The sequence below is a fragment of the Phyllostomus hastatus genome, unplaced genomic scaffold (assembly GCF_019186645.2).
Source record: "Phyllostomus hastatus isolate PE091 unplaced genomic scaffold, TTU_PhHast_1.1 phas_scaffold_200, whole genome shotgun sequence".
NCBI classification, from domain to species: Eukaryota; Metazoa; Chordata; class Mammalia; order Chiroptera; family Phyllostomidae; genus Phyllostomus; species Phyllostomus hastatus.
Window position 1 is genome coordinate 5,903,700 of NW_025334016.1, and position 25,891 is coordinate 5,929,590.

At 40.9% G+C, this 25,891-nt stretch overlaps 1 protein-coding gene across 11 annotated transcripts in view; it reads right to left on the reverse strand.

The window, feature by feature from the left end:
- Positions 1 to 4,030: 4,030 nt before the first annotated feature.
- The window catches only part of CASK (calcium/calmodulin dependent serine protein kinase), a 422,712-nt gene continuing 400,851 nt past the window's right edge, over positions 4,031 to 25,891 (reverse strand). For 6 of the 11 annotated variants that reach the window (XM_045860499.1, XM_045860501.1, XM_045860506.1 and 3 more), the window contains 5 exons: positions 24,224 to 24,304; positions 24,034 to 24,114; positions 20,665 to 20,867; positions 12,556 to 12,639; positions 4,031 to 9,126 (listed from right to left, as the gene is read on the reverse strand). In XM_045860499.1, the coding sequence (XP_045716455.1) occupies positions 8,950 to 9,126; positions 12,556 to 12,639; positions 20,665 to 20,867; positions 24,034 to 24,114; positions 24,224 to 24,304 (626 nt within the window). In that variant the 3' untranslated portion in view covers positions 4,031 to 8,949. The remainder of the gene's footprint in view (positions 9,127 to 12,555; positions 12,640 to 20,664; positions 20,868 to 24,033; positions 24,115 to 24,223; positions 24,305 to 25,891) is intronic. The other 5 variants (XM_045860500.1, XM_045860508.1, XM_045860504.1 and 2 more) reach the window with 1 other exon arrangement.

Here is a 25,891-nt window from a genome sequence, read left to right on the forward strand (position 1 = left end):
ATAATCCATGATTTCAGCACTGCACTGAAGATCTCCATTCTGTTCTTTGGGTCTATATGTCTCTCCTAGCACACTGCCTTTATTACTTTAACTGAGTTAATACAATTTATTTTCTGGCTTGACAACTCTCCCCTTAAGATATTTATTGTTTTTGACCCAGTACAACTCTGCCACTGTAGTTGGTTTAGAAGAATGACCTGTGTAGCTCAGTGACCTGGAGCTGACAGCTTGAGTTCTTGGGCAGAAATCCAAAGCACTTATTTAAGGGGAATACATTTTTCTGACTGAATTTCATGACACGTTATGAGGTGTCCTTTGACTCTGTGCTGCCTCTTTTTCCCTCTTTGCCACTGTAGGATCCTCCCCGTCTAGGTCTGTCTGGGCTGAGAACGCTGTCTTCACAGGGAGGTGGGAGGCTCTCAGGCTGTGGAGGAATCAGAGCTTAATGGTGGCAGCCAGACCCAGTCACAGGGCCAACCTAGACTTGGAGGGCTGTTGGCTTTGGCCTGGGGTGCTCCCAGCCTTCAGCCATTGCCATGGCATATCCTCTGGTTTGGCCCCATCAGAGAGTCATCTGCAGAATACTCGGCATTGATTCACTTTAAAAACTCTAAGTAGATTCCATCTACCTTAGCTTCATTTGAGCAATGATAGCTATAATCATTATGCATGTAATCATGTATATATTAATGCAAATTGTGTTCCATTAAAATGGTCTGGTACCACCAGGAGTGTCTGTGTTAGGCATATACATATTCATTTTCTATTAGTTAATTTTTATATTGACCTCTTTGTCTGAAACTAATTGTGGTGTATCATGTCTTAACTGTCTTAGCTTTAGAACAGATTCAAATCTGGAAGGGCCACTCACCCCCCATTTATTCTTTTTTCCCTAGTATTTCCTTTAATTCAAATTAAAATAAAAAACACTGTTTATTCTTCTAGATGAACAATCATTTTGTAAAGGTTCAAAAATTGCCTGGATTTTGACTTGGTATTGTATTAGACCTACACATTGATTTGGAAAAAATATAATGCTATGAAATTTTTTATTTCTTCCATTCAAAAACATTTCTCTCTGCTTATTCAAGTCTTCTATATTCTCAGTGCAGCTTTATTTTATTTTCTTCCATATAAATCCCCTGGATTTTGTTGGTTTCAAAAAACTTGCTGCAATTGAGAATAGCATCCTTTTTATGATTAAAATTGTGCAACTTTATTGCCAATACCTAATAATGCTATTGAAATTTGAGTTCTTAAATCTGCTCTTTATTAACTTGGATATCCAGTTGTTCTCTTTGTATTTTAAGGTGTACAATGATATTATCAGCAATATGGACAATTTTGTCTTTTTCAACATTTATACTTTGATCTGTTTCTGGGCAGTGCTTTATAGTGAACATGAAATGATAATGGAGGGAGGGCATGTTAGATAAGCCATTGAGCAGTGTGCTTACTATGACCCCCTCACTGCACTGAAAAATACAAATATATATACACATACACATAGACAGGGGTAGGCCACATAGTTTACAAATAATACAATAACTAATAAATAATACAAGCATAAACTCTGTGTTTTGTGTACTCACAAGTGTAAACCTACTTTTGCCCACCACTTTGTGTGTGTATTGGCCTGACAGAGACAGTATTTATAGCGGCTGAGTGGCATAATTTGGTTGAATATCTACTTTTTGTTTGTCCATATTTTCTAATCATTCTTGAAGGTCATGTATTATTTAGGTAATTCAAAAGTTAGTGGCAATTTTAACACATTTTGTGTCCCTATTAGGTGGATTATGTTGGCTGTGGGTTGAAATAGCTATTTTTTATATGCTAAGGATATCTTCTATCTTTAAAAAAGTTATTGTTTGCTTTTAAATTAGAACTCATGTTGAATTTTGTGAAATGTTTCTTTTTGGCTGCTGCAAAGATGATCAGATGGTTTTTCTTTTTTGTAATGGAAATATTTTTATATATATAATAAAATGCACAGATCTTAGGTGTTCAGTTTGATGTGTTTTCACATATTGTATACACCTTATAACCACCACCCCAAACAAGAAATAGAACATTTCCACCACCCAAGACAGTTTTAGAGGAAATTCTGTGGTGAGGTGTTGTGCTTTGTGTACAGTGTGGGTTTACCCATCTCCAGCCTCAGTTTAACATCTCGAGGGCCTGGAGCCACATGGGAGGCCCCAACAGGCTGTCTCCTCTGAAGCTGTTCATCAGTCCAGGCTGGTGGCAGAAGAGAGCTGGATTCTCTGCATGCAAGTGGTGAGGGCAAGGTGGAGCTAAAGCTGCTTTCTGGGATGTGAAGAGGGAAATGGCAGCAGTAGTGATGCTTTTAGTGGTCCAGCCTAAGAATGTGTCTGTGGCAAAACTGTTTCTGGGTACCACACCATGCAAGGTTAAGATGGGGGAGGATCATGGAAAGCAGATATCATGGGTGCAGGATCCCCGACACTGCCAAAACCATGGGATTTTGGCTGCAGGCCCCATGGCTTGTGCTCATTCCTTGATAAAGTCAGGTGCCACCTATTGGAACATTCTCTCCTGGAGCACCTTTGCCCTTGGCTGGGTTGCTAGTTTGAACTACTACATTGTCATTAGGGAGCTTGCTACCTCAGGACACTCAAGGTTACTACCCTCTATGCTGCACCAATCTTGTTGCAGTCTTTTTGCAGATTCCCAGTCTCTGCAGCAGCAGTTCATGGAATGATACCTGGTGTTGTTTATTCAGCTTATCATATGACTGTAAACTGGGAAAATTACAGAAATACATGTTTCTATTCCTTTCTACCAGCTTAATATTGGCATGCTGGGTGTGTTTTCAATGCCACAAAGTGTGGAAAATAAGCTTCATAGTAGACTATGCTTTTGGTGCTCTCTCCATTGAGGGTAAGAAGTCTGCAGGAAGATGACTTGGGGTTCCATGAATCAAAAGGCCAGGGGCTCAATTTCTTATGCCTAAATATAGACTCTACTATATATTTTTGGTAGCATGAAGTTTACTTGGGTCAAGCAATTAAACTCCTAGTGTATGTTTCCTTAATATGTGTCTTTTTAGTGTGAGCTGTGAGCACTTTTGGGTTGGGCTATTTTGGGGGGTATGTGTGTTTGGACACATGCAAGTGTGGGTGTCTAAAGGCACCATGGTTCTTTGCTTGGGCAGAGCCTAGGACAAGGACAGAGAAGGGAGGGTGTAAAGTAGGTCATTGAGGCATGTGAGGGGCTGCATCTCAGACTTCAGGAAACCACCAAAGCAAACCACCCAACAGCAAGGCTTCCTCTTGAGGCTTTCTCTGCAGTGTCAAACAAGCAGCATGTTTTCCCTCTTAAAAAAAAACAACAGAAACTTGAAGCTATTTTAAGTCTACATTCAAATGCAAACAACTGAACTTGAACAGCTCTTGTGCCACAGTCTGCACCAGCCTCCTGGAGGCTGAAACTGCCAGGGTGGACCCTGGGAACGTGAGAGCTGTCCCAGACCTTTATGGGAGGGAGAGGAACTTCCTCTCCCTCTAGCCCTTGTGTGGTTTGTCCCCAACCTGTTTGGCCTGCAATCTGAGGAGACAACTACCTTTTCATGTTTTATACATTTTATTCATACATTTCTCCAACTTTGAAATGACAAAAGCCCAATTCTATGGTTTCCCATTACACAGCATCCTACAAGTATGTATATGCTACAAAGAATACTATGAAGATTCTCTTCCTCCCCTGTCACATAAGAGATAACTGATTAGGGTTCCATCGACTTGTACTGTCTGGCAGTGCACCAGCGTTCTGGTAGTTCTGGCGACAGGGCAAAGGGATCAGGGCGGGAGGGCGTGTGCTAAGGCATGTAAATAGATACACACAGAGAGAAAGAAAAGTGGGACATTTACAGAGAATCTGAACCTTTCCGATCCCTTCACCTCCTGGGTGTTGGAGGACACCTCCTGCACAAACGCTCTTGCACGCTAAGGCTTTGCTGTACCCTGCAAATAGTTACAATTGGATACGGTGAAGTATACAACAACCATTAACATCGCTCTCTTTTTATCACTGAGACAATACTTCAAAACCTTTTATAAAAAGGCAATTATACATACAGAAAAAGAATGCATTGGCAAAACTATATGCAAAACAACCCCAGTACTGAGTTTGAATGGCGACGCACCTGCATTGCAATTAAACGTGATACTCTGGTCTGAGCACGTGAGGCTTGTGTGGCCTTTGCTTCAGTCACCCTGCTTGCTGCCCCTGCAGCCTACAACCTGCCTGCATGGGTGCCATTCCAGGACACAGGTGAGCTGCAAATCAATTCCTCTAATTCCTGGTGTCTTCAAAATGGGAAAAACAATAGGTGGGATGACTCACTGTGGAGGAATGCCTATTTCTACTCCCAAACAGACCTCCTTCTAAGAGAGTGCACATCCTGTGTGTCCTGAGGTAATCACACCTCCAGACCTCTCTTGGTGAGAACGCTGACACACTCCTTACATCACGTGCCAGAGAGACTGGAACTAAATACATATGTGACAGCAAAGTTCCAAGTTTCTGAGCACACACAGATATGAAGTTTTGTTTGGGGCCAGAAATGAGGTCTCTTGTGTGGTGACAAACATCTCTTTCCATTTTCTTTTGCTCGGTCCATTTGCACAGGTTCAATAGAGTTGATGGAGGGAGTTAGGTGAGAGGTGGTGGGAGCTCTGGCTTTTCAACTCCCCCCAGGAGCGAAGATTTGGCAGTGCCTCTTCTAGAGATGGTGAGGCCCTCCTCCTCTCTCTGTGGGATGGGTCTGCCAGCCTTCTGCAGCCCAAGAGTGGTGGAGAAAAGACCAGATAAAAGGGATGTGGACTGGTGAGCATACTATTCTCCCTCTCTTCTACTTTCTGTACATGTCACAGCTAAACTTCTCTCACTAAGCTGGAAGATCTGAGTCTTCCAATTGCTCCAAGTTTAAGGCGAACTGATAAGTGAGTGTGGGCAAAGCCAATCAAGCATCAAACCTTCTGGGCATAGTCCTGTAACTGAAGACACCACGTGGAGAGGAAAACCTTACTTCTAAAGGGTAACAAGAGGAAAAGTTCTATTAAATAAGATGATTCACAATTAAAGCTTGTAGCCCTTGTGTAAGCTGCAGCGAGAAGCAAAGTATCTTTCGAAGAGGAGAATTAATTAAGAGGCATAGAACAAGAGAAAAGCGCTCAGGGACCTTTTAACCTATGGCATGCTGTAATCAGCCTCAGTATCAAAGCCCTTGTAAAGAGGATGGAATTAGGAGGCTGTGCTCAGTTCTAGAAAAACAAACCCTTTCCCAGCTCCCCAATGCATACACACATACACCAGCTTGATAGGAAACAAGGAGGAGGAATGAGGACCTTAGGGGCTTGTTTTGGAATGCCGATTGCACGGTGCCTTCTCCTCTTGCCAAGGAGACAGTGTGGGAGGCATTATTATAATTAAGAATTTTTTAATCAAGAATTTTTCTTGCTAGCTATAGCAGCATGTCTCTCTGCCCCAAGTTAAGAGATGGACCTAAAAGGAAGAAAAGGACATCACGTTAATGGAATACAACAGATTGCTTGGGGCCACCTGTCCGTAAGGGGCAGTATCCACTCTGAGCATCTCTCCCATTCATCTTCCCCAAGGGTGGCTCAACTGGCTTCACTTTTTTAAGGGATGAAATCAAACCCTTAATTAACTACAAGCAATTTAAAAACAAAACCAACCCACTCTTCTCTGTGGTAGTGAGATCAAAGGTTTTACAAACACAATTGCAGCACTGAGCCTGAGCCCGACTGGTTGGCTCCAGCAGTGCGAAATGGAACTGGACTTGGGGATGGAAGAGCACTTGCTGCCTCCTTCGTGCAGTGATGCCTTTGCACCATCTTTAGATCCTCTGCCACCAATAGAATGGGCTCAGGAAAGAGGCCTTCTGAATTTGAATAGCAAGAAGTAGGTCATCCATTTCTTTTCTTCTCTGAGCAAATATTTTAAACTATCTCACCTGACAGGAGATACACTTAATTGCATTTTAAAGGGCTGCCATACTAACTTGACACTGGGAAACTTCTAGATGAACTGACATTTTCCTTTTTAGTGTTAAAATTGAATACGCTGCATGTGCAAAGTAATTACTGCTTTATGATAAAAAAATCAGGATATTTCTTCTTTTTAACAAATAATTCAGTGCATTAAAAAGACCTCTTCTTTTTTCTGTGGGGAGGGGGCCTGGGGTAGGACAGAGAACCCCCAGAATGTGGCTGATTTAACCAGTGATAAAATCTAATAACCTAATCATTTCCTCTGGTATTCAAAAGGAAAAAAGGTGGTTTTGCTGACAGAATGGAAGCAATAAAGCAGCTTTTTAGCAATTTTCTCTGATTACTTAGCGGGACAACTGTAATGTAGTGGCAGCAGTAATGTACTGAAATTACCCTGAATTCAGATGTTTAAGTGTTTCCTGATAGATCTGCTTTAGAGAAGACGTGTATTAGTGGAATGGAATAGGTGACCTCTCTGAGAAGTCAGATAGAACGAGTTCTGGATGGAAGAATTCCGCCATTTACACAATGGCAAGAACAATGCCTATCCATACACTTCCCCAAGAATGCATAAAATGATCAGAAGAGAGGACCAGCACTATCATGCTTTTTCAGTTCTGGGACCACAGACATTTAAATTAGCATTGCTTTTCTCTTTCTCTGCTTGATCCACATTTATCAATGTGGTGGGTGGCTTAAGCCGGGCATTGTCAGCATCTCTGGAGATTTGGTCTAAAAGGGCAAGTGGGAGCATGGAGGTTTCTGCCAGAGGGAGTTTCTCTTCCCCATTTGTTAGTTGTATTTTTCTTTGTGCTTCATTGATAAAGAGGTAGAGTGGGCCCTTTCACACTGAGAAGAGCCTGGATTGTGGTCAGTACCATCACGGGAATGACTTGACATCAGACAGATTCAAATCAATCCTAACACAGCCCTAAACAACTCTCCAGGTTTCTCTCTCCATCCAGGATGTCTCTGGTATGGTGGTGTGGTCACCCTGCTAATGGAGCACCAACAGAAGCAGTTCACTTGACATCTTGTTGCTAAGTTGCAGATTCATCTGGTCACTGACAAAGGACAACATGAGAGAAAAAAATCAGCATCATTTAATAAGAGTAGGTGGGGAGTGATGACATTGTAAAAGGAATATGCAAATGTATTCTCTGTGTGGTCCTTTAAGAGGGGCTTTTCAGCTCAGAACACACCCTGCACATCCTGCCAAGGCACAAAGCGATGAGGCCATCTAACTGACAAGAAGCAAACATGATGGTATTTTTTTCAAGAATTACAGGTTAGTAGAACCACTTCACACACCCTGACACTTTAATGAAAAACCTTCCACTGACCTCTGGCAAGAGTCGGAAAATCCGCAGCCTGAATCCATTATATTGGAAGGATGTGGCTTCATGTAAGGGTGATGAGATGGTTAATGCCTCTAAAGCAACAAGGAAAGATGATTCTCCTGTGCCAAGGGATATAGCAAGAGGAAGGAAAAACCACAGATGGCCTCTCATACATTGGTGGCCCTTGGGTGCACTGCGTGTGCTCTGGGAGCCAGACATGGTTTGAGTTGTGCTCTGGAGGAGTATTTTGTTGTCCTGCCAACTGATAGTCACTCCTGGGCCTTCGATGGTTCATTGAGCATCTAATGAATAATAAAATCTCAAAGATTATCAGCCTGTATATCTGAACAAATCTATAATGAAATGAAGGATGCAAAGGCATTTAATTATTGAACACATAAAAGGAAGTATATTTTTAAAAAATTGGTCAAACTGTCCTGTTAGTTATCACTTTAAAGGAATTTACAGGGCTGTTATAGATTATTCTTTTGGAATAATTCAGTTTATAGCAAATGCCTAAACTGGTTTCTTCATTGCACAGTATATTCTCTTAAAATGGGTGCTTTAAAACAATTACATATTAAAAATCCTCATTTCTTTACTTAATTAAAACATTAATACTCTCAGACAACACAGATTTGAAATGGTGAAACCAGCAATTCCCCCTCCCACCTTACAACAAATTAAATTGAGACAAAATTACAAACACATTTCACTATATGATTATTAATAAAAATCAGTTTTGTTTTTTTATAAAGTTGCCCAAAATGCAAGGGATGTGCATAGGTTTTACAACTTAGTCATATAGCATTTTATTTATTCCCCTGGGTGTGCCCCGTGAACGGAATGTACTTGGCTGTAGATTACAGATCGTTTTGTCCAACACAGACACACCAACAGCATAAACGCTCGTGACTGTCCACATGCATTAAGAGTCAAGACCCAACTTCAAATCTCTAAAAGGTTTACAGGGTGCTTCAAAGAGACAGTATCACATTATCTGGATGTTACATAAAGGACTTAAAAAAAATACTATTCTAAAAAAAAGAAAGAGAAAAAAGGCCTTTAAAAATTTATGACTGTTTTGTAATCACTAGACTGATTATTTCAAATAAATAAAGGAAAGAAAGATATTCCAATCCATAAAATCAGACTCTAAAAAGAATGTAGTGTTCCACCCCCAGTCAAGGTAACAGAATCATTGTTTATTATTATTAAAATAGATTATAGAAAGCAGCATCTATTTTGTGCAGTTTTAGGGGCCTTGGAAATAAAAAGGCTATGATTTCCAAAAATATAACATTCCAAAGGATTGAATAATACATACATTTAAAGATACATTTTATTAAAGTTTAGGAGAACTGATTAAAAAAGATACTGTCTCTTTAAATTAGTGTGTAATTGTTTTTCTCCTCCTACCTATTCGGACATGACAATAATTATAAATGTAGGTCACACTACAACTAGGTAGTCTCTAGGGACCATGACCTGCTGACACAAGGTCGATAACAAAGAGGCGTTTCCATGTATGAGGTGGCTCCCAGTTATGCGTCAGATATCTGGGGATGGGCCTAATAGACCCAGGAGACTGGGACCCACTGAGGGGCTGTGCACACGAGCTCAACAGCTTCCTCCAGATGTCTGATTGTCTCATCAATTTCATTGTTGATAATTGTGAGATCGAAGTAGTGTGCATATGTTCTCTGTAGGATATCAGACTCCTTCTGCAGGCGCTGAAGAGATTCATCCTAAATGGTGATGGGATGGAGGCAGGGGTGGGCATGGGAGAGGGTAAAAACAAAGAGAAGAGAGAAGTCAGCTGGATTCTTTCCCTTTTCACATTTTTAGTCATCCCAGTGTCAGAAACAGTCAAGGCCAGATCATGATGCGTCATATCTGGGCAAAAGGCCGAGTCTGCTTCGTGACAGAGGAGATGGTGGTTCCCAGGATGGCAGGGTTACAGAACTACTGCTTCCAACCCAGACTGCTCACCATGCAACAAGGGGCTCCATGCCAAACCAGACGGACCAGAGAAAACACACACTCTTCAGCAAACACACTGCCCCACTGGGACTAGCTGTCCTGTCCCAGAGTCAGTAGGTGACTGACTAGCACAGCTGTGCTGTTCTGATCTCTTTTGTCTACGCCAGGCTCGACTCATCCCCAGCCACTCTCCTGGTCAGTGGGAGGACTTGGGTGATGCAGTCAGAACCCCACCTCTGCCTTCCCTTGGTCCTCTGACTCACTTTCACAAGGCCCTAGAGCCCTGCTGCATTTGCACCAAGAAGCCCCTGACTCAGGAAAACAAATTAAGTTGTGTTTTTCTCTTTTCTACTTAGAGGCTCAACATGTTCCAGAAATTCAATTACATATAATGGCACTCACCCAACGGCAGTGGGTGCCATAGGCAAAAGCTTTTTGGATGTTACAAATAATGGATGAAATAAGGCTATTACCCAGATACAACAGCAACTGGCATCTGATGAATCCCCTCAAATTGGTCTGTATTGGAAATGCCCAAATGTCACTGTTCATAAGTATGCAACTCTCTTATGGAAAACACTCTGAAGTAAAAGAAGTCACTGAATTCTAAGGAGTTTTGCAATAGTAAAGAACTTTCCCTCAACTCCCAGGGCTCGCTACAGCTTTTGAGAACTCTCAGCAGGGTGAGCCCACAGAAGGAGGAAATTCAGGATCCCTAGTTTGTCATGCAAGTCTCACTTTAGCCTCAGGATGGCAGTTCTTTCAAGACGATGGTCTCTTACAAATCAGCAGAAAGTCTGCCACTGCATTTCATGGTTCAGATCACGTTATGCTGAACATTCGATGGACATGTTCAAAATTGAAACCAGGGAACTTGGTAAGTCAAGTTAATTGTCCCCTTTTCTCCCAACACTAGGTAGGTGAGCTGTTGGGCTGAGTTTTAAAATATACATAGATACAATTAAATACCTGGTTATTAGATTCGGATCTCTTTCCCCACCTAGACCGTAAACTTGTCTTGTGTGTCCTGTGCTGTGCCCAGCACTTGGCATTGTGCCATGTACATGGTAAGTGCTTAATAAAGGTTATTGAAAGAACAAGCACTTGGCTGACTAGTGCTGGCCATTATAGGATGTGATGTGTGTTAAATCTATAATCAAGAGACAGAGTTGTTCTATCAGGAAATGAGGGCCTATGATGACATAGATGGAATTCCAGAAAAATTAAAACATGTGGTGCTTTCGGGGACTTGGAAGCCGTGCCACCCAGTGCTAACTTAGGACTCCTCCTCTTCTCTAAGGCCCATCTTTTATTTGTAAGAGACCCTTCCTGATGTGCCTGTGGGTGCAACTCTCTGGAAAGGGGATCCAAAGCGACACTTGATTGATTCCATCATGGCACCTCAGTGGGGGGACGGATACACACCAGGGAAGTTGGGAACTCCATCTTTTCTATGGGGACACTCAAATGAGAGTGTCCTACCTATTTTGTCATCTCCTACTGGAATTTCAAAGCAGGACATGGAATGCTTTGAATGTTAGGTGTTAACCACTACAGTGTTGATAAGACCTCAGTGAATCAATCACCTCCTAAGGTCATATTAACACACTTCTGCTTGCACTGAAAAAGCATAGTATTTTCACTGTGGCTTTACTTTACCAAAAACACAATGCAGTAGCTGCATTTTAGGAAACATGCATTCACCCAAGGATGAGTGCTTCCTACCAGTATGAGAAGGAATAATTCTTACATATTACTCTCTGGGATAGGGGACCCTATTGGAATATAAAGTCCTGGGCTTCAAAAACCACTAGTAGAGTTTATGATTTGCTCAGAAAGTTGGGCTGATAAAAACATGGAAGAAAATTTACAGCTGAGAGCACCAAATGTTTAAGGTAGTTCTCTTTATAAAAAAAATACAGCTCCCTGTTTGAAATCTTACAGGATGAAGCTATGTTTGTCACAGTTTCTTCCTTGACAACAGTTTATCTGCAGGCTTGGCTTACATGTGAGTATGATTTAATTCAGTGAAAACAAAATGCCTTTATTTTAACAGCAAAAGCAAGGATTTGTGGGAACAAAATGTCTACATTCTAAGTCTATGAAAGTAAACAAGGCTATATTTCATCACCTCCTAGCTGGTACTTACAGGCAATTTTCTGCACCATTTTGGCAGCTATGGAAAATTAGTAAAAGGGCAGGAAAACAGGCAAAAAACAAAAACAAAGCAAAGATGATAATTCAAGAAAAATACATGGCAACCAAAGGATAAGAACTAATCATAATGTGGAGTTTCAAACACGTTTATGTATTAAATGAGATAAAAAAGTAACATTCACAAAGGAATATCCCTTTTGCAAATGAAATGACAAAAAAATGAAATGTACATGAAGTGAAAATTTACATGCCTTGATTTTATTGTCATAAGCTTGGTAGTTAGGCCTGTGTTTACTGAACAGAGTCAAGAGCCCTCCAGTGGTTTCTTGACCTTGTAGAAGTAATGGTCTTCAGGATAACTTTGTGTAGAAGTCTTTTCTTAAGAATAATCCCCAAACTACCTTCTTATCTGCCTAGAAACAGAAGGCCTTCTAAGTCAGCCTGGCAGGAGACACGTGCAGCCAACTCTTGTAGCCACCATCTTTGTGGCAGCTGTAGACTTGAGTTGGCCTGATAGGGGGAAGAGTTTATTCCTAGGTTTGGAAGTTTCCAGGGGCATGGGTTCCACTCCAGAGGTTGCCTTGGGGAACCTGGACAGCCCTGTCAAGGTCATGAATTCCTTATAGCTGTCTTCAGGCAAAGCAATCCTTGGCCCAATCCCCATCAGGAGAGGAGCAGGCTGGCAGCCTTGGAGGGAGGGAGCTGCCTGGAAAGCCTCTGCCCTGGAAGGGTGAAGGGTTTTAAACTCTTTAAAGTAGACATTGATTAGGCCACAGGGTGACGGTGCTGGGAACTAAGGGTTGAATTTGCCTAATGACCTTGATCTTCGAAGAACCACACCTGTCTGTATGGCCTAATTCCTAACACTGAAAGAGGACCTCAAACTCTGGAAATGTTAATGGCCAGCATGAAGAACAAAGCAGAGCTTCGGTTAGTCATCTTAATAACATGAGGTTTGGGTCTTGAATGTACAACACAACTGGATCCTTACTATGGGTGGGTGTGTTAATTTGGGGAAAACACTGATCAACTCTTACCTCATTCAAACCTGGAGTAATAGTTGGAGCGGCAATAAAAACAACAAAAGGAGCAAATTCGGCAGTTCTCAGGACCTTCAGTGCCTGTGTAAAAACAAAACAAAACAAAACAAAACAAAACAATTGAGACTTAGAAGAAACAAGTAATACAACTTTCAAACAAGTCTACAAAAAATTTACACAGATGAAAAAGCTCTTGACTCAAATTTTTGGCAAGGGATTAAATTTACCAACTTTATAAATAACACATGACTCCCCTTTCTTCCAAAGGATAGAAAATAGCCATCAGCAAATAAAAGGTGACAAACTGGACATTTTTCTTATGCATCTCATGAATCAATATGACTTAATTTTTCTTCAGAAAAGTTAACACTGATTATGTTGGTTTAATGTTCACTTAAACCTGGTTATTAGTTGTAGCCTAAATTTTAATTTATACACAATGCATTTTGGGGTAGATTGGGACCAGCAGGCTGGCTTCACCACTGATCTAGAGTGCACTTCACATTTCAAATTTCAAATTGCTTAACAAGGATTAGCAAATCCTGCCACTGTCACTGTGAGGCTGTGTTCACAGCTTATGAATTGTCCTCATGAAAGGCCCCTGTGGAGCTTGGGGTGGGGGGACGGACACCCTCTCTAGAGCTGGAGTCTAGAGCCACTAAAGAAGCTTTGGCGCTATAGGCAATTCACAGGCCCATGAGAGGATACTACATTCAGGGGAGAGGGACCTCTGAAGCCTCTTTCAGCTCCCTTCCCAGGCATGAGAAACCTCTATGTGAGCTACGACTTAGTAGGGACATAGTGCAAAGCAGACAGCTAATGGTATAGCTAACAGTTGATTCTGGTAAGGGTTACTGCTTCAGCACCTCATGAGCACATGGCACTCCTAGAAGTTACAAAATCCCCTCTATTGGACAAAAACGTGTACAGGCACAGAATTCAGAAGTAACTGACATGTAATTCATTTGTATATATCAGGGGTAAATATCTTGCTGTCCTTTATACAAGAATTTAACATGTCTATTCCATTATCCACATAGTTTGCTTTCTAAATGGCCTTTTTATTGTTTGTTTTGTCATATTCCTTTACTCCTCTTTTTTTTTCTTGGTCTGGTTTACTGTAGTAGCAATTAGCAACCTGTTTCTCTGCCTCCAGTTTTGCTACATTCCAATACATACTAATCCCTGCCACCAGAATGATCTTTTGGAAACACAAATCCCAACATATCACTTCTCTGCTTCAAACCCTTTGACTGCCCCCTCTTGGCCTTGGGGTAAAAATGGATGGTCCTTAAGGTCAATGTCAGGTCCCTCCCTCGATAGCTGCTCCATGCTTACCTGTCAGCCTCTCTCTGCCCCTCCATGAACTGCCCTCGCCGAACTACTTTTACTTCAAGAGAACTACTTTTACTTCGAGAAAGGGCCAAATTTTCTCTGGCTTCCTGGCCTTTTTCTTAGGACTCCTTCTGCCTGGACCTTCTATCCCTTTGTCCCTACGCTCCTTTCTGCTTGGTTGAGTGTTTACTGAACAGAGTACTGATTTTTTTTTTGTCTAAAAAGTCCTTTGTGAGTTGTAAGCTGAGGTCAGGCGCCCTTCCCATGTGCTCCTGATGCACCCGCAGTACCCATCACACTGCAAATGTAGTGCCTGGATTTTCAGGGGCCGCATCTTGTTTAGTTATCTTCTTCATGTCCCAAATGGTACTTGCTGTAAACAGTCTGTATGATAAGATTAAAATGTAACACAGTATATACAATTTTCACAAAACCTATCTTGCCTTTCAAGGCAGGTTCGACTAGAGGGCACTATGCTTTCAGGGCTTAAGAGACTCTTGGCCTCCATGAATACACTGGCATATAAGAGGCAAATTGGATAACAAAGGGTTTGACTTTCTTTTTTAGTGCAAATTCACTTTCATTAGAATTATGTTTCTGAATTTTAGTTACACAGTGTTTCCTTGTGGGTTTAAGGAACCCGGCACATTGTTTTACCTGTCCACCAAAGTGTTTTAATTGTGAGTCACAGGTTCAGACTCCCCATGAGAGAAAGCTCTTCAAGCTTGCATATGTTCATGTTGGAAAGAGGTAATTGGCAGCTTATTTGCCAGTCCTTTCGTGAATGAAGACCTTAGCAAGGAACAAACTGTATATGAAAAAGTCCATAAATAGCTTAGTCGAACTTAACAGGGGTCTTCACTTAGAAATGGCCTTTTCCCCCCTGTCCTTCCTATGCTCATAAATCAGGGGAGACTATAAGTCAGTTGAAACGTAAGGTTTCCTCATCACTGTACACCCACCCATAGCCAGCCTTTGGGCAAATAAGATGGGAAAAAATTCCTAATGCAGAGTTCCTACCTTTGCTTCCATCCCTGAAGCTACTCCAAGTGCCAGATGGAAATCCACACAGCCTGGATGCTGAATGGAACTCACTGATGAAATTGAGAAGGACACTCTAGGCATGAAATGGTCTTTTCTCAGGAAGGAATCTGAGTCTCAAAACAATACAGTGGACCAGAAGGAAGATAGAATCAACCAAGCAGGAAAGCATGATGAAATAAGAATTCAAAAAATCGAGGAGAGCCTTGGGAACATCCAGGACACCTTTAAATGTTCCAACATTCGAATTATAGGGGTACCAGAAGGGGAAGAGCAACAAGTGGAAAAGTTATTTGAACAAATAATAAAGGAGAACTTCCCCAATCTGGCAAAGGAAACAGTCTTCCAAGAAATCCAAGAAGCTCAGAGAGCCCCCAAAGAAGTTGGACCCAAGAAGAAACACACCAAGGCACATCATAATTACATTAGCCAAGGTAAAAACGAAGGAGAGAATCCTAGAAGCAGCAAGAGATAAGGGGACAGCACCCTACAAAGGAGTTCCCATCAGACTGTCAGCTGATTTCTCCAAAGAGACCTTACAGGCAAGAAGGGGCTGGAAAGAAATATTCCAAGTCATGAAAGACAAGGACCTACATCCCAGATTGCTCTATCCAGCAAAGCTGTCATTTAGAATGGAAGGGAAGATAAAGTGCTTTTCAGATAAGGTCAAGTTAAAGGAGTTCATCATCACCAAGCCTTTATTTTATGAAATGCTAAAGGGACTTATCTAAGAAAAGAAGATAAAGAAAAGACATGTATAGTAAAAGGACAGCAAACTCACAATTATTAACAATTACACCTAAAGCAAAACCAAAAGAAACTAAGTAAACAACTAGAACAGGAACAGAACCACAGAAATGGAGGGCACATGGAGGGGCTAGCAACAGGGGGGGGTGGGAGGAGGGGAGGGGGGGGAAAGGTATAGAGAATAAGTAGCATAGAATGTAGGTTGAAAATAGATAGGGGGAGGGCAAGTATAGTACGGGAAAGGTAGAAGCTAAAGAACTCATAAGAATTGCACATGGAAGTGAACTAAAGGGGGGGGAACGTGGGTGGGAGAGGGGGTACAGGGTGGAGGGGAGGGAAGGGGGGAAAAGGGACAAATGTAATAGCATAATCAATAAATTAAAAAAAAAAGAAATGGTCTTTTCTCTGCTCAGTGACCCTGCCCCTGATAGCCACACAATTCTTCTGAATATTTTAACTTCTAGCCTGCTACCTACCATATTACAACACCAGAAAGCACACTACTCAGAAAACATTACCTCCCTGCAGATTATCCTTCTCTTCACACTGCATGCACCTTCTTTGTGTTTATCCATGAAGACACGAAGGTCATTCTGCACTTCCTGCATGAAACTGTCAATGAAGACTGTACTTATCACACTGTCAAATGCCTCTTGTGCTTAAGAATCAGGTTATAGTCCTTTAGCAATCAACTCCAAGGAAAGAACTAGCATACTTTATTAGATGAGAATTATGGGACCCAGGACATCCCCCTTTTTGTCCTGGTTGCCAGGAAGTTCAGAGCTAAATTTCACGTTTATCAGAGTAATTACTGTAGCTAGTGTGGTTAGCATATCTGCTTGACCCTCCTTTTCATGGCTTTAATTTTCTATCTCTATCCTATATTATCATATTTTTCCAAAAATTGTAAGATTCTTTGAATCCCAACTGAGATTTTTTTGTCTAGTCGCCCTTATATATTCAGTAGAGTTACCACACTTTTCCTCAATTGTTCTTGAAGGCTTCTGTCCCCATTCTCTGCTTAACTTAGGGGTCTCAAGTGGATGTCATTTTTTGCACAGTCTCAGCTTGCCTGAGGTTCAGGGGTACTTCAGGGACAGGAAATGAAATTGCTTCACAAGGGTTCCCTTCCCTCAGGCCGTTAATGGGTGACTTTAAGATGACCTTTAAATCCTTTTCCTTTCTGACTTTAGATGAGACATAAATCTGCTAGTTTTTATAGGCAAATGTCTCTTTTCTGAATTCCTGAGAGTCCAGAAAGATCTCTGAAAATACACTGGATTCAAACAGCCTAAGTAATGTAAATTCGACATTTAAAGCTAATTCTTCAGTTTTCTTTTGGGGAGATAAATTGATTATATGGCTCATCTATGGTCAATAATTAATCTCAGGTTACCATCTTCAAGGAATAAAAACTCATTTGACCAAGTATCTAAGATGCAGATATCTTTTAAGATTTATTTGGCTTGCAAACTTAAAAAGTACATAAGAGCAGGCACCTTAGTCATTTTGTAAAAAAATTCTAAGGGTTTCAGGAAGAGCACAGTGAGCCCAGAAAGAATCTTGAGAGCCAGCTGAGTTCACAAAATAGTCCCTGGTTGAGAACCTGGCTCTTGTTTTGAAGTACATATTCCTAATAAGACTGCAGCTGCACCTTGATGACAACCTTTCCCTTTGTGGGCAAAGCAAAACCCCAAACATTTGGCTACTCTTAACTTCTTAATGTAGCAAATGGATAAATCAGAATAAAATTTAATTTTAAAACCATCACAGTAAGTTTTTATTACAAACTGGAGCTATTACAGTTTCAGCTTTAGGGACATAAATTATTTTCTAAGTCAGGGGCCTAATTTCATGAAAAAATATGTTCTATACTATTCCCTAGGTTTGACTGTCTTCTAGACTTTTTGAAATAACGCCCCCCCCCCCCCAAGATTATACTTGTACCATTACAGGCAAGGTGGATCAGCTTAAGGATCCTCGGGGTTAACCCTTCTAAGACAACACAATGCAAGAAGGTTAGAATCAATTGTTAAAAAAAAAACAACTAAAACTAAAACTGTTCAAGTTCAAATCTCATTTTCAGTTGGCTGTAAAACCTTGGTCAAGTCATAATTATGTTAGGCCTTGGTTTCCTCATCTACAAAAGTAGATGCTGATATCTCTATCTTAGGGGTTACATGGGGAAGGTAAGGAGTACTAATGCTTGGCAAAATACAGAGCACTATTGGAACACAATCCATTATTATTTTAAAAGAAACTAGGTTATAATTTTTTTCTAGTTTAATGTCTTTATCACAGTCCTCTAGGTTTAAAGTTGGGCCACAATGTCTTATCACACATTATTATTAGACATGTGTTAAATTTGGCCTGAACTGTCTAAAATAAATCAAGATGGCACAGAGTATGAGACTTGAACTAAATGACCTGAATACCAGCATTAGGTGGGTACTTTCTATGGTCCACGCATAGTGGAAGTTGTGTCAGCATCAACAGAAGTGAGAAGGCTTTAAAAAAAATTCCACATGGCATTTCTCTTGTTATGGACAGTTTCTGATGTACATGGAAGAAGGAATGTCATCCTTACCAGCTTGCCTTCCTAGTTGTATTTTTAGCTCTTGACACAATGCTTGGGATATAGTAAATGCTTAACATAAGCTGGTTGAATCAAACTGTCCATGAGATACAGTAGAGGAGGTAACCTAGCAGGCTGCGTGGGGCAGGGAAGGGCATGGAGAAAAATGTCCTAAGGAGAGAGCCTCTCTGGAACAATGAAGCTCTGCCTGACAGCAAGTCAGTCATGGCCACAGGCATCCTGATGTTAGGATGCGGACCTTGCCAAGCCTGGGGGAGAGTGGACTGAAGGCAGAGAAGCCCCAGGGTGAAGCCCAGGAGGTGAGACACTGTGGGCATCTGCAGCTGTACTATCAGACATGATAGTCAGTGTGAAAGCAGGACTGGGCAGAAGTGTAGACTGGGCACATGTGGCACTGGGCAGGAGAGCCTGGGACCAGAGTTTTCAACCAGACCAATGAGAGGAACAGAACCTGAGCAACCCCTGTCCTCAGGGCCACAGGCCTGAGAGGCTCTGGCAGGGAACAGGGCACCTATGGCCTGTCTTCAGGGGTAGGTGGCCCTGATAGATCATGGTTCTCAGAAGTGGGGACACAGGAAGCAGGAGAGAAGAATGCAGTGAGCTCATCCAGCAGTCAGGGGGAGCAGGGAATGTGTCCAGCCTGGGATGATGGGTGCTCTGGTGCCCAGTGCCACATGTAAAAGTGACCGCTGTGAATGTCTTGATAAGGCTGAGAGAAGTGTCTCCCACTCAGCAGTGCAGAGCAATGCATGACTGTGCAAGGGGAGGGCACAGGTAGAGCTGGACACTAGGAGTGGAGTGGTGGCAGCAGCAGCAGCAGCAGCAGCGGTGGTGGTGGTGGCAGCAGTGGCAGCAGCAGGTAGGGCAGAAGCCCTCAAAAGTGGATTTAGGTAAATGCAGAGGGGTCTGAGGAGCCCTGTAGCCAGCATACTGCTAGAGACATTACTACCAGCAGAAAACGACGTTCAGGTGAAGACCAGTGTGGAACCCAAGGAGAGGATGTCGAAGACCAGGACCAGGATTGAGACTTTGCCTCTAGCCACCCCTGGCCAGAAGATTTTTCCAATCCCTAGTAAGGAGGGATTAGTAGTTAAACAGAAATCAGTCTGCATTATACATCATATATTTAGTTCTATATAGGTCCAAGATAATTGTTAAGTAAACTGTATAGTGTTCACCCTACTGGTGCTTTCCTCCCAGCCCCTTAACCAGATTCCAAGTTCAAGAAGCCCATCAGGTGCTGTGAAACAGAAATGGGTGAACCCACTGGCCATGATGTTAGGGTCTTGGCACTGAGTAACTGAGCTGTCAGGCCTCAGGTCACACAGATCCTGACTTCCTGACTGCAGGTTCCACCCTCCATTTGGGGATGGCTAGGGGACTAAGTCTCATACAGTGGCCCTTGAACAAGAATCTCTTCCTTGCCTGGAATAGCCAGGTAGCCCTCCTGATGAAACGGAGCTTGCTGAAGGGCTGCTGGTCTACCACTTCAGCAGGTGGCATACTGATTCTATTTATAAGTGATAAGGGATTTTTGGTACAAATGGGTCTTTAGAAATGGCAGCCCAGGAGTCACTGGACACACACAAGCCTCTCCTGCAGCCTGCCTTGATGTTTCCAACTCCCAAATCCTTCCTACTGGGCTTTAAGTCCCACTTCCACTTGGTTTGTCCTCAGAGAGGAAAATATACCTTATCTGCATTTTTGAAGTAAGGCCTTCGGATTTTTCCTTTGCAAGTTTAATAATTTCTATTGCTTCTGCTGTAGGACTTATCTACAAATCATCTAATCACCTCTGCATTTGGCTCCCTGAATCCTCTCCCAGTTCTTCATATCCTTCCTAGTTTTAGCTCAGGGTCAGGCACTTTTGGTAAAGAGATGACAGAGGCTGACCATCACCATGGGGCTCCATTCAGGCTCCACTGGACACCCCCAGGGCTGACTCACATTGTTTTCATAAAGCTAGTGCTGTGTTTCAGACTCAGGCCCCAGTGTCAGCGTTTCTCACTGAGAATTAACTTTAGATGTTGGCAGAGGCTCTGATGGTTCAGCATGAGCTGTCCTGAGATGTAAAGGTGGCTGTTGGGATAATAAAGTGCCACAGTCTCATCCTTAGTCATATTATTGTAGGATTTCTGGCAGGCACAGACTCAATCCAGTACTTTATAAAGAATCTCGTAAGAGAATAGTCTCTGTTTCTTAAACACTTGGTATGTGCCCTGAGTGTAGCCTAGATTGTTAACCTGTGATACCTTCATTACTGATACTTTCCTGGAGTTTATTCAGTTATTAAGCAACCCATGACGTCCTGATGGCATTTTTAATTTCAGAACCTGAGCTTAGCATGCAGGCAGGATGATGGGAGGCTGAGTGTGGCCAGACATTACCTGAGGCTCCACGTCCAGTATTGCAATGAGCCCCTGCTCGTGGATCTTCCGGATGGTCTCCAGTTTTGTCCCATACATTGCATCCTCGTGGCTGCCATACTCCAAGTACTCATTATTAGAGATGTCTTGCATCATTTGGTCATGAGATACAAAGTAATAATTCTTTCCATTTTCTTCATCTTTCTTTGGAGGTCTGGTTGTATCTGCAAAGTCACATGTCAAGAGAAGTTTAAAAGGCTGAGCTTATGAGCCTACATTTTCAATGGACCTACCAAAACCCTATCTCTTCTTAAAAGCTGTGGATTCCATAGTATATGCCTCATGCCCTGTTCCCACTCCCAGTAGCTTTGTAGAACTAAATTGTAGAAGTCACATTTATCTGTGTGATATCAGACCACAGTAGCTGGTTAGTTGTTTAGTTTGGCAAAACTTTCAGTGTTTAGATAAGATCTACTTCATTCCTTTCATGGGTCATCACATGAGAAAGACATAAATGACCCCAAATTAAGTTAACTCACTGTATGTCTTAATGCACTTAGGCAGAAGGAAAAAAAGAATTAAAAAAAAAAGGAAAAGTATATATGGTTTCTTAAATCTAAAATAATTAAAGTCACATAAATTAAAATTTCAGTTCCTCAATCTCACTAGCCACATTTCCAGAATTCAATAGCTGCATGTGTTGGGAATAAGGAAATTAAGAACTAAATTTAACCTTAGTAAACAAGAACCACATTGTAGCTAAAAAGAAATGATAAAAGAGACAAAGTGCAGTTAAGTAAACATCCTGTGTCGAGCAGATGCTCTCCCCTGGGTAGGCTAGATAAGCAATGCTTTGTAGTTTTAATGAGAAAATAAGAACCTAGGTAGCTAGAGCCAGGAGATTACTAGGTTAATGAACAAACATCCTGCCTTCCCGCCTTATGCAAGAACGCTTGATTTGAAATTCCCACGTGCGGTCTTTGTAAGCGAATTGCTAACTGCCACGTCTGCTTCTGTATAACGCTTGCTTGCCCGCCCCTATATAAGACCGTCGTTGTAAGCGCTCGGCTCGGCTTTCGTTTGCAGCTCCTTGTGGGCACTGTGTCGCTGGACACTTTGAGAGTTCGCCCCTGCACAGGTTAAACTTGGCCAATAAAGTAACATCTTTGATACCCTGAAAGTCTCCGATATTTGTTCTCACGTTTGCTGGCTGCTACACATGTAGATGATGGCTGCTATACTAGACAGTGCAGATACTGAACACCGTTACTATAAAAAAAAGTTCTACTGGGTACTGTTCATCTACAGTATCTTGCAAAATGAGAATGTTAGAATACAGAAAAAGGCATACCATACTGAAAACACAATGACCTTTGCCAGATGTGGCTATAATAGTTAAGAAAGACCTTAACCAGGAGTTGACAAACTATGGTATGCTGTCTGTTTTTGTAAATAAAGTTTCTTTGGAACACAGCCATGCTCATTTGTTTACATATTGTCCTTGGCTAATTCCATGCTACAAGTTGAGTAGTTGTGGCAGAGACCATATGGCTCTCAAACCCTCAAACACTTCCTATCTGGCCCTTTACAAGAAAGGTTTGCTGATCCCTTACCTAACTGAGTATAGACTAAAATGTATGCCCATAAGTCCTAGTTCTGTGGCATACTGAAAGGACCAGTATACTAAAAAACTCAGTTTAGAAAATTTTTCCTTGGCAAGCCAGGAACATTTTTTTCCCCCCAATTCCCCACCTCCTTTCTTTTCCCTCTCTCTTTCTTCTCTTTCTTTTTACTTTCCTCCCCACCTTTCTTTCAATTTCCATTTTTTTCCTTCTTGCTTCCTTCCTTTCCTGAGTGGTAAGAACAAATTTATGCTACTCTTTGCTGTGTGGATGGGTCCAAACCCATAGGGAATTACCCCTCTCCTGCCCTGACTAAACTATTAGAACTGCTGAGTGCTTATGGACATTAAAATGTGGATTAAAAAAAAGTACCATTTTCCCAGATATGTGAAAAGCTGAATAAATGGCATATACTATGTGAATGTTGTACTACCTTTAGTCATTTTGGAAGGTAAACATATGGTATGCATACATCTGGGGCCAAATATTTTAGAGAGCAGACATGACTGAGCTAGCAACATTACACTTTAAAACTGAGCTAGTTAACTGGCCATTTAACAACATGAAAGTTCAATTGTTACATGATTGAGAAAAAACTAAATGTTGGCTAAGCTTGCTATATTCATGATCTAGACATAAAGAGAAGTAAAAGAATATTTGAAAGTGTTTTATTAGAAAACCCCAGTGGTCCCAGTTGAAAAAATATTTGATGAATTTCTTTTGTGTGTAAATTAGACAGTGTTCCGGGATGAAGGTGGTCTAATGAAGCCTCATGGCTCTCTGGGGTGCAGAGAAAACAGTAAGTAGTGTTGCCATGGCTTCAGGAAGGCATGAAAGCCCTACAGGATAGAGCCAGTCTTCGCATTTTTCTCTTGCTGCTTTTAAAACACATTCTCCTTTAGTTCTTGCCATGAACAAAGCTGTAACTGCTAGAAAGCTTTTGGGATTCAAATTTTAAACTTTGGAATAGTAATAATAATAAAATTATAGTGTTAAGATGGCTACTATTTATCTAGTATCTGCTAAGTGCTTCACATGATCTCAAATGCTCTTCATATCTCTAGAATTACTTCACTTTATAATTGAGGAAACAAAGCAGGGGTGTCCAACCTGCAGCCTGTCAGCTGCATACAGCCCAGGAAGGCTGTGAATGTGGCCCAATACAAAATCGTAAATTTACTCAAAACATTATGAGATTTTTTTTGTGATTACATGTTGCAATGTATTTAATGTGTGGCCCAAGACAACTCTTCTTCTTCCAGTGTGGCACAGAGATGCCAAAAGGTTGGACACTCCTGAAAGAGGGCAAGAGGTTAAGGGTAAGACAAAGAAAATTAGGAGAATTAAAATATTACAGATTTAAAGTTCTTTATAATAAACAACTGGTAACATGTTGACTGGGTTTTGAAAGTGATTAAGACTCAACAATTTAGTTACTAAGAAAAATATTGCATCAAAGAAAACTATACTATCATTAAAACATATTTTTCTGAAGAATAATTCATCTGAGTCATCAACAACAAATAAATACACACACTACAAATATTTGCACTAAGAGAAGTCTGGAAGGGTATAAAACAAAATATCTATAGCACTATTATTAGGGGAGTGGGGCTGGGGTTATTAACTCCTTTTCTCTTTGTTCTTTTTTGGATCTTCCAAATTTTTTATAGTAAACAGTTAGTACTAATGTAATCAGAAAAATATACAAATTACAATAGTAAACAAGTACTAGAAAAAATATACTTAAAAGAGAGACATTGCTTACGTGGAATAGGGTATGCAAACCGATCTGGGTGCTTTGTGATGAGGGTGTTTTTTATGTGTCTTCTCCCAACACCATGCGCACCTATACCATTTTTTAAAAAGAAAGTTAAAATCGACAGTTGTTAATAATATTCACAAAATGTTTTGAAGATGACAATAAGATAGCCATGTGTTTATACAATCAGACTTACCTAATAAGACTAGTGTTTTCCTTTTAAATGCTGGCAGTTTTACTACTTCTTCATATGTAACAAGATCTAATTGATCAAACACTAAAATGCAAAGATTTAGAACAAAGGTAAATTTGCAGAAAGAACAGTTCATGTATGTAAATTATAATTTTACTGGCAAAACTAAAGTAATAGTAAAACCATGTCTTACAAAATATGAATCCAACTTATAGTAGATTTAAGTCACAATCTTTTGGTAGAAGATTTCATTTTTAAGCCCATGAAAATGCACTTTAGAAGCAGGGGCATCCAGAGCTATGTTGAGCACATGCATGAGAGTCGAATTCTAAAAAATACTGCATATCTTTTCATGCAGTATCTGACAAATCATATGGATTCATTCAAAACCACATGCTGTTCATATTTTTGCAATTCCAAGAAATCAGCAATACTAAAAATGAAAAAGTCAGCAGACAGTGACTGACATGAATATAGCATGAATGCAATTAAAGTTAACCAAGAAAGAGGTCAGCTAGATTATTTCTAGAAATGGCTGCGGGATGCATGGACAGATGGTCTTTAACTTCATGGTTCTTTCTTTTAACAGAGTTACTGAAAGTAGCATGCTAGATTCTTTCAAAGTCAAGTTCTGTAACTATGATTTCACAAGCTTTTGAAATGAGCATCTCACAAGTTTTATTGTAACCCAGCTATCCATTCAATGGAAAGTCTTGGGAATATAAGTAGAATGACATGCGTCTCTGGGCCCCAAACTCTGTTGGCCTGTGCGTAGTAAATCAGGATGAACAGAATGGAAAGAAGCATGGAGCAGAATGTGAGCTTGAAACCCTTTGCAGAAGGGAGTTCTCTAATAATTATAGACTGAGAAGAAATACTGTAAAAATATTTTTGGAAACCTACCTCTTAACAAAACTATTACAAAAACTTTCCCAAGAGGATAACCATTCCTGCTGAAGTTTAAGGCAGTCCAATTCTCAAACACATTTGAGCTCACAAGAAGGCTAAAATCATGCATCTATGTTTCTTGTAATATTTTTTATTTTTGCGTGGTCATACCCAGATGTTTTCAGGCACACTGAAATTTCTTTTTTAAAGGATATGGAATATGCTACAGATTTCAGAGGGTTTGAAAGAAATTCAATAAAATTGATTCCCTGGTGTAATAAAGGAATCTGGGGTGTTTCAGCCAATCATTAAGAGAAGCTTCTACTCCCCGAAACAATATGGCCAAATACTTTTGACTATCTGCTCAGTCCTTAACATTTGTGATCTTCCCAGTAGCAAAGAACCTTGCAATGCAAAATAGGATACTCTGGAATGTAACAGATCAGAAACAAACAAACAAACAAACAAACAAACAAACAAAGTATCATTCCCAAAATAATAAAAAAAATACAGTATGTTAAAACAAGGGTTAGTGCATGTTAATGGGTATTTATGCATTTGTTTTCTCTTGATAACTTGATTCCATAAAGGTTGACTAAAAACTCTTTAAAGCATATTCTCTAGCAACAGCTAAAAACCAAGAAATGCTTTCTGTGTTTAGAATGGCACACTTACAAAATCAAAATGAACGTGAGGTTCTCTGTATAGCAGAGCTAGCTAGTCATGCTATGGTGGTAATGGAGTGACGAAGGTTCACAAAAATAAAATCAAGAATGCTTATGA